The sequence below is a fragment of the Sinohyriopsis cumingii genome, chromosome 7 (assembly GCF_028554795.1).
Source record: "Sinohyriopsis cumingii isolate HCF-2022 chromosome 7, ASM2855479v2, whole genome shotgun sequence".
Classification (NCBI taxonomy): domain Eukaryota; kingdom Metazoa; phylum Mollusca; class Bivalvia; order Unionida; family Unionidae; genus Sinohyriopsis; species Sinohyriopsis cumingii.
In genome coordinates this window covers 108436179-108445537 of record NC_142967.1, presented here as the reverse complement: position 1 = coordinate 108445537, position 9359 = coordinate 108436179, and the positions used below count along the sequence as shown (strand labels likewise).

The window sequence follows — 9359 nt, the reverse complement described above, 5'->3', positions numbered from 1 at the left end:
ATTGCAAATACAGTACAGACATCTACTAAGGAGGACATAGTTGAGGTTTTTGTTTGACCCAGAATCACAATGTAATTGTAAAATTCTTCCCTTGATGGAAGATAAATGGATATAGCTAACACTGATGCAGTTTGCTGCATCCAAATAAAGTAGTTTTACTTATTGCCGAATTACAGTGAAATTGAACTTATTGAAAACAGCACCACTGAATACATGTCTGAAACAGTCATTGGGATCTCGGAACTGGATCTGGTTCACATTCTGAGTTGTCGCACTTGAGTTGATTCCGTCACAATAAGGGTTAAGATAAGATGTATTTAAGGTCGGCATGATTTGAAACATTAACTCAACGTAAGGTCTTGTGAACATTTTACTGGCATTGCATAAAATAATAGAGTCATTAAAACAATCATGATTTTCAAGAAAAGCAAACACTGCCATAATACATAAATACAATCTGACAAGACACACAGCGAATAACTTGAAACCAGAGCAGGCAAAGCATTGTAAAAGGCAGTGATTAAAAGGAAATTTAGTATCTTGATGAACTTAAATTTATAACTTCAACCTCCAAAAATTCACAATTATTTGTAAAATCTAAATTTAAGTGTAGAAGCATCAAATTAGGACTAACGCATTCTGTGATGCAGCTTAAGCCTTGCTTAAAATGATAGCTCCGTTGGCCTAGTGGTTAGAGCATCCGCCTCAGATGCGGGAGGTCGTGGGTTTAATCCCCGGCTGAGTCATACCAAAGACTTATAAAAGTGGTACTTACATCTGCCTCCCTTGACGCTCAGCATAAAAAGGTTAGTGTTAGGACTCGTCTGCCTGGTGTCAGGATAATATGACTGGGTGGGACATCATGCTACATGTCTGCGGTATGATGCCCCAGTGCTAGACATCACTATAAACTGTCACACTGCAGACATCGTAGCGATATGACTGAATTTTTTTTAAAGCTACATTAAAAATCCAAATCACCCACACACTCTTGCTTAAAGAGAAAGGAGGTAACTGTATTGCACTTGACAGTACATGTACTGGTCAGGCAGAATATGCACTGGTGTTGCAACGCTATGGTCTTAAATTGTGTAACACAATGATAGTGTAACAAACAAGCTTAGTAAAATCAACAAATAATTTATTTATCCAAGTTATAAAAGGAATATTTAAGAAGAAATAACGTTTTTGTGATTTAAATCCAAAAAGATCCTAAATGTTGTATCATATGTCCAAAATTATATATGATGTTCGCAATGAATTCCAAGTCTTGAATGTCGTGTTGTATCACAATGTTATTATCCAGAATGTCTTTAAATGAGTCCTTGATAATCCCAAAGTACTGCTGTGGTCCAAAATATCAATGAGAACCTTGTAATTCTAATGAATAATTTAAACAAATGACTCCTCTTAAATTATGTCTTAACACAACTGAAACCAATGATCATGTATTTCCAAAGAATGCTAAGAAACAAGAATGACATTATGTTTATAAAAAACTATATGTACTGTTTCACTTGACCAAAGACACAATAAACTTTTCCAAGGACATCCCAAGTCTTGAACTCAAATCGAAGGAAACGTCTTTAAAAAAAGACAAACGTTAGGTAGGCCAAAGCATCAATGGTCAGTCAGAATAGTCAAAATAAGTGTTGGTCAGTCACACTGGGCGTTGATTAGTTAGAATAAACGTGTAAGTCACAAATGTCTGTTAGTCAAAACTGATTTTCTTCAGGCAATTTAGGTATTTGTCCATGGGAATATGTATAGGCAGTCATAAAGGCATAGGTCAATTAGAATAGGTATTTATCAATCAAAAAAAGTATTAGTCAGTGTGAGTTTGAAGGCTATTCTGACGATATGTTACCTTTATATAGAGGGATATACCAAGGCAAAATATGTTAAAATCTCTAGAAGGGCTACAAAGGTCTCATAATGTTACACTCCCGCAAGGGCTGTACCTGCTAGATTTGGCGTAATGATTAAAGTCCCGTAGAGGTCTACAGTGACATATGTAATGTTAAATTCATGTACACCCCAAAGTAACCGATACACGTTAAATTGCCCTATATCCACACTATACATAGCTCTTATTATAATGTAATTCACACACTTCCATATAATGGACAAAACCTAATGTTAAATTCCCATACATCTAAATATGTTCCTCAATGTAAAATTCACAGTCATCATAATACCTAGACCCCTTTTTTAATATTGATTTCCAAAATTCTCTATGGTGTCCCAGATCCAATGTTAAATTTAAATGCATGTCGATAGTATCCAATAATGTTAAATTCCCATACGCCATCATAAAACCTTGCCCTTTTCATCATGTATTTCCCATAGGGACCTATAGTGGCCCCTAATGGAAACATATGTAACTTTTATGTCTCCTATGAAAATCAAGAGATGTAATTTGCTCGGTGTTATTTTTATACGTCCTTTGCCTTGGATGACTAATTAATGTTCAGAGATTTACTCTTAAGGATTCTAAAATGTATCCCATAATTCCATACAATGGTCACTCCCGAGATTTTCCTTAATTAATTTTGTTCAATTCTTCCAGCGAGAATTATAGTTAGAATGCCTCGAGGAAACAAAATATTTGCACCTAATGGAAACGATACATTTACCGTTCTGTAGTGATAATTGATTATTGTATACAAGATCACGATCTATTGTAACCAAGTTTACTTGCTGTCGCGTATCCAAGGGTATGAATATATTATTTTGTATCTTTATGCTATTACATTTGACGATATGCATTTCTTTATGTATTTGACACTATATATTTACAGCCGCCGTGAAATTCTTACATTGCACTGTAAGACTCACGCTTAGCATTATTTGTCGATGCCTCTGATGTAGGAATAAGTCTTTCATGCTCGACGGCTTCATGTCTAGAAGAAATACACCTATTTCTTATATGTTTCATAACCTCATTATCCAAAAGGCAGAAAAGAACGCAACTGCCAAAAGCCTGTGCATTATCTCCGATGCTATGAAGAATTATCAGGAATGCCACATTATCATCATTTTGGGCACATACTAATATAAATCGGACGGTGCCCCAAACTCGAAGCAGCCACAAAAGCAACCACAGGTACAAATAATGAGTGTCCTCGTCCCTGAAATCTGCATTCAGCTCCCTCAGTCGACGTCGAGAAAGGTACTGTAGATAAAAAATGCTTTATTATAATAAACAAAACGGTGATATCAAGTATGTATGGATGGATGCATGCATGCATGCATGTACTTATGTATGTAGCTATTGACGGATGGATTGATCGATGCATTGATAAACGAAAACATGTGTCGGACCTCTTCAGAATCGTTAATAATCATATAGAAGCGATAAAATAGATTTTGTCGATGTATCCCATCAAGTCGTGAAGATTTATAATCTTTATTATAAACGTTCAGTAAATAGCAGCTTACTGGACTGGTCTCTCACATATAATATGTTAATTAAATTGTTATATGTATTATCATGCATGTTTTCTTCATCCATTTCACTTTTTATATGCGTATACTGTTTGGTAGGCTATCAGAGAGAGAGAGAGAGAGAGAGAGAGAATACAGTATACTTCCAGACAAATTTTAGCAATTAGTTTTGTGTTTGCCTTGTACAAGACGTTTGGACATTTTCTTTTTAGCTTTAATTTTTTTTCTGTGGAAAGCTTTTTGTTGCTCAATTCCTCAAGACCTAATGTGTCATGTTAACCTTCTCGACACAAACCAATCAATAACACATAGATTTCAACTTACCAACTTTAATTTCAACAAGACAAGGATACTGAAGGACAATATATAGCACAGCATTTCCCAACCCTTTCCTGTAACTAGCATCCATGTAATCCTGTCTGGATATGGTAAATCGTCCTTAATCCAACACCATGATCCTGTCACTTCTGTATTACTATTAGAGTTACGGCCTAGAACTCCCCGTAAACCTGCCACTAACGTAAGTATTCCTGGAAGGAAAATGTATACACATAGCGAGAAATATGCAATATTCCTATAACAATTATAAAATGTCAGAGGCTATCAATCAAAATGAACATATTCTTCATTATACGGATGAACTAATAAGGAAAGTATAATAAAGGAGTCAATGTATCAGTCAATTAATCAATCAATCTGTCAATATTAAATCATTAAATTATGCATCTTACCTGGAACTCCCCAGCATATTAAATGGTACAAGACCTTTAATATGGCAGACATGGTCATGTCGCTCCTGAATTGAATGGATACCATCATGTGAGCTGTTATCACCAGTGTCCAGAAAAATGACGCCATGGAGGCGAATGTTGTAACGACGCTTTGAGCTGTGCAAACATCGTTATCTGCACCCTTGTTAGATAAAAAGTTAATTGTTCCAGCTAGATTTCCTGATGCATTCATCAAGTCTGCGATCGTAAGCCATAGCAGTAGTGTCCGCAGAAAATTTCGTACAGAACTGATACGCCAGTACGTCCAAAATATGACGAAGGCCCCACAAATTGATAAAAGAGAACTGGCGATGGTGCAACCTGCAGATGCATATTGTATGAGGCTAATATTCATAATTGAACTATTACTTATTTTATAATTAATTTAAAAGAGAATATCGTTACTTTATGCGGAATCAGCCTAATGAGTCCCAGAGGGGTCGTCGTATCGTTGCTTTTTTGCGGTAGGCGTCAAAATGAATCCCACAGGAATTCGCATCGTTACTTTTTGCGGTATGAGCCTAATGAATCGCACAGGGGTCGTATCGTTGCTTTTTACGGTAAGCGTCCAATGAATCCCACAGAAGTTCGTATCGTTACTTTTTGCGGAATCAGCCAATGAATCCCACATGGGTCGTATCGTTGCTTTATGCGGAATCAGCTTAATGAGTCCCACAGTGTCGTATCGTTGCTTTTTGCGGTAAGCGTCTAATGAACTCCAAGGGAGATTGTACTGTTGCTTACAACGTATCTACACATCATAAGGGAGGACATTTCTTTCTCTTCTCGAGCGACCTATTTAAGAATCAACGGTGATATTTCAAGCTGCACTCGCGTAGCGCAATACATTTTTGGTACAAAGCTTTATCTCAGGCATTCGATTTTGTATGCCTACCCAAAATTTGACTTACTATCGTGCCTTTAACGGAAGCCAGATCATTTTTCCACGCTAATGTTGTCAAGTTCATGACCGCACACGTTTAATATGAAAGTGAAACGAACTGAATGAAATATTGACCTCTCATTGGTCAGCCGAAAATGATGCACTGTGCCTACTGATGAATATTAGATACCGTAAAACTTATCGTTTGACGCAATCTTGACAGGACAATCACGAATGTTTAAATAGTACAAAACCGTTTGACCGACTCATGCGATTACCATTGGAAAACACAGACAAGGAAGATTTAAACGTCTTCACATTAATATATTATGACAAGCTGTTAATAATCAGTGGAACAATTCCATCTTTTTGTTTAGATTTGATCCTAACAAGGTCAATATTTACGGGTGGTTTGGTATGTCATAGTAAATATCTACGAAATGTGCGAAATATTTCTTCATCTGAATAAAAGAAATCAGGGCTAACGACAAATAGCGAGACATTACTGTTTATTTACATGTTCTCTTATATATAAAGCTTTTTCTCCTATACAGTAGGAAAGAAAAAGGAAGATTTGCTTAAGCAAAGGATAAAAAAGGGGGGGGGGGGGGCGGGGCCATGAGCAATGACAAGCATGTTGCATGTAATATGTGCATTACAATCATTGATAATACTAGAATTTATCATTTTGACAGCAGATGGGACATCTACTTTGCAACATCCACTGTTTCGCGAACTGCAATAACATATAGGAGTTTCTACATATTTCTACCAATGTTTTGACACCCCACCCCTACCCCTTTGAAACTAGTTTTCAAATTTATGCGCTATGATTAGCCAGACTTGTGACTAATAAAAATACACAAAGGACGAATATTCCTTACTTAATAGGAATACCATGCAGTGACGTATTTCTCCTGTATCGGTATGACGCACAAGATGGTGTATACGATAATATGAAGCAATCACACACACACACACACACACACACACACACACACACAACTTTCCAGTGTAATCTTTACTCAAATGCATCTGTTGGTACCATATCTACAGTTGTCGATGAATCATTTTTCTTTTGATATTCAGATCAATTGTATTTTAGGAATCATTTATATTTCAAGGGAATTCTTTAATGCTAAGTGGCAAAATGATCCTTTTTTTTTGGATCTCTACCCAATCCCACACAAATTTTGAACTAACATAACAGAGAGACAGTTTAATCTAAATACTGTGTGGTAGTAAGGCGTTAACAATGTCGACATCTCCAATAATTATTAAAATGGAACTTATGTTGTCACGATTACCTGGGGCTAATATTTCACATATATTTCTTCTATTCGAAGATATCTCTTTCCTTTCTAGCATCAGTCTACCTCGTGATAAAGACTTTCCTGATTTTAAATTTCATCAGACGATTTCCAATATTTAGTAGCAATGAGAGATGGGGGGGGGGGGCGGCGAATATTTCAGACTGCTGTTACTAAGTACTTTATTGTTTATACAATAAACATAAATATTTCTAACATTTTTTTTACAAATATGTGTAAAATACAATCCAACTTAGACTATTCCCCCCCTCTCTCTCTCTCTCACATGCTTTATGTGCACACAGGTTTTAAGGTCATTATTCATTTGTGCAACAAGGGGCCCCGGGTGGCCGAGTGGTCTAAAGCTCTAGCCTTTACCAATCACTGACATCTCATCTCTCTTTGCGTGGGTTTGAATCTCGGCCTTGGCCAATGTTGGTATGTGATAACACTTGCCAGTTGGTACCTGTAGGTCTTTGGTTCTTACCGGGGTTTTCCCGGGCTCTTCTACCAATTATACTGGCCGCAATGTATCATGCGCTAAAAAATGTGTTGCCCCACCCCCAACAATTGTGTATCTGTGCATTGTATATTAAATGTTTTATTTTGTCTACAAGTATTTTTGCATACGTCAAATCAAAACATTCTGTTCTATTCTGTTTTTTTTTTTCTGACAAAAGCGTTTTATTTATAAGCGTCACGTGTGTGTTTATGTGCCATGCGCTGAAATTTTAGCCACTGAAAGGACGCTCACACCTGTACTGACGAGAGAGAGAGAGAGAGAGAGAGATTCGACTTCGATTAATCACACTGGTAACATACAACAAAAATCCCGTAGAGTATAGTACAGACTGTTTACAACGACCATTGGACTACTGTTATGAAAAATAACGTTTACATCTCTGAAATAAAAGCTCGCGATCTGAATTTATCCGCTTATAGTATGCGAATGGCTTGCCTTGTGTCAGGTTTTTACCGGATTCTTCCCTCTACAAGTCATAGAGGTCGCCATGTATTTTTAGCCTATCCTGCGCTGAGAAATGGCGTTAAGCCAAAAAGAGAACAATTGTGCAGGGTTTGGCTATAAAATATCTTACCCAGCCCAAGCAATGCAGTAAGTTGTACACGTATAATGTAAACGATATTGTCGCTGGAACCTGCACAACAGATGTGAATGTACGCAATGTCAAGTGTTTATAATCGGGCACCAAAGGGGCCGAGCAGAGCTACTTGTTTTTTATTTTTATTTTATATTGTTGTTGTCCATATTAGTCTTTGTTAGAAAGTAATAGTGTGTTGTTCATTTAATTCAAACCATATGTATATGATTGGTCGATGTGTTACTTGCTTTTCATGCTGAAGGTGATTTATTATTTAGAGACCTTTTGAATCAAAGTCTGAATAGATCTAAATTTTGATGACCTACCCCAACTCGCACCTCCGGCAAAAATCGGGTGTTCTTTTTGAAGATGTCCTTTTATATAAAACAATAAAAAATAAAAGTAAAACAAGAAACAAACGAGGAACTTGGAGGTTTTGAACACAGCTTATTTTATATGAGGTGCTAATTAGATCTTCCTTGTGATCTCGATCTTATGTAATAATAATAATAATAATACACGATTAGCGGTAGTTCAATTGTTTTTGTGTTTAACACTATTTGTCATCCCAAGATAGACCATACATGCGGCCAGAACAACCGGTGGGGGGAAGAGCCGGGGAAAACCCCGGTAACAACCACCGACCTACTGGAAGCTACTGGCAGCTTTCTCACATACATACATTGGCCAAGCCCGAGAATGTAACACACGCATCTTCGCTAACCAAGATTCCGATATGTTAACCCCATCTACACTTTGGCAGATGGAGCAGATATTTTAGAGCTTTATCCTAGCGACATCTTTTGGATTTCATGATTTGCCTCCCTTTGTATGTAATGGCAGCTAACCAATAGCGTGTAACAGCGGTACATTGTACATCAGCCAAAACTGGTGGAGGCAATAGACTTCAAAAATTATTCTTTCTAAGTTTAACATCGAAAGTACGACTACATACCAGAGAGAAGCCATTACAGGTATATTTGAGTGAAAGGTATTTGTTCAAATACGGACCGGCAGTAAAATATTGCTAATTTATCAGTCCATTCAAGTTGTGTGATCCTCTTGTCTCGATTAAGTAGGAACAGTGTTCAAATTTGAACAACTTAATTTCGATTGGATGCGGTGGCTTGCCGACGCATCTAATGAAATTAACATACCCGAAAGTAGTAAATAGGGACGATTCAGGGACAATGGGACTTATCATTAAAAACACCCCTGGGACGATATAGGGACTATGTAAATTTAACATGGAGAAAATTTTGGGACTGTATAGGGACAATGGGAATTAACATGGAGGAATAGTTCGTGGGACTGTCTAGAGGCAAGGGGATTTAACATGGGGGAATAAATCGTGCGACTGTCTAGGGACAAGGGGAAATTTAACATGGAAATAAATCGTGGGCCTGTCAGGGGACAAGGGGAAATTAACATGGGATTTTTTGTTTTTAAAAATAAAATAAAAAATTGGGTAGGCAATTGAAAGTCTATCTCTTTTCGAGAGACGAGTGGCCTTGAAAAGGGCCTTTGGGTTTCTTCTTCTTCTTTTTCTTCTAACTCCTCCACTTTTTCCACCAAGTTCTCACTTTTTCCATTATTCCTTTCTTCTTCCTCTTTTCAGTTTCTGTTATCCAGTCAGGATGACCCATTTCTCTGAATTTCTTTTGGATCTTCATCCAGTTGTTATTCAATCTTTCAAACTCTAATTTCTTCTTCTTATTCTCTTCTTCCTTTCTCTCTTTGCTCCATTTTTCTTTTATCTTCATCACTTCTACCTTCATTACCTCTCTAATTAGTTCTTCTGCTTTTATCAACTGGTTACAACCCCACTTTACGTACCACCAGTCAGTCC

At 37.0% G+C, this 9359-nt stretch overlaps 1 protein-coding gene across 1 annotated transcript; it reads right to left on the bottom strand.

Annotated features, from left to right (window-relative positions):
• Positions 1 to 352: 352 nt before the first annotated feature.
• LOC149795911 (G protein-coupled receptor 157-like) lies at positions 353 to 5222 on the bottom strand. The gene is made up of 3 exons (XM_089965828.1): positions 4179 to 5222; positions 3772 to 3977; positions 353 to 3175 (listed from the first exon to the last, which is right to left on the bottom strand). The coding sequence occupies exons 1-3, from the start codon at positions 4570 to 4572 to the stop codon at positions 2816 to 2818; spliced, it is 960 nt and encodes a 319-aa protein (XP_089821954.1). The 5' UTR covers positions 4573 to 5222; the 3' UTR covers positions 353 to 2815.
• Positions 5223 to 9359: the final 4137 nt, after the last annotated feature.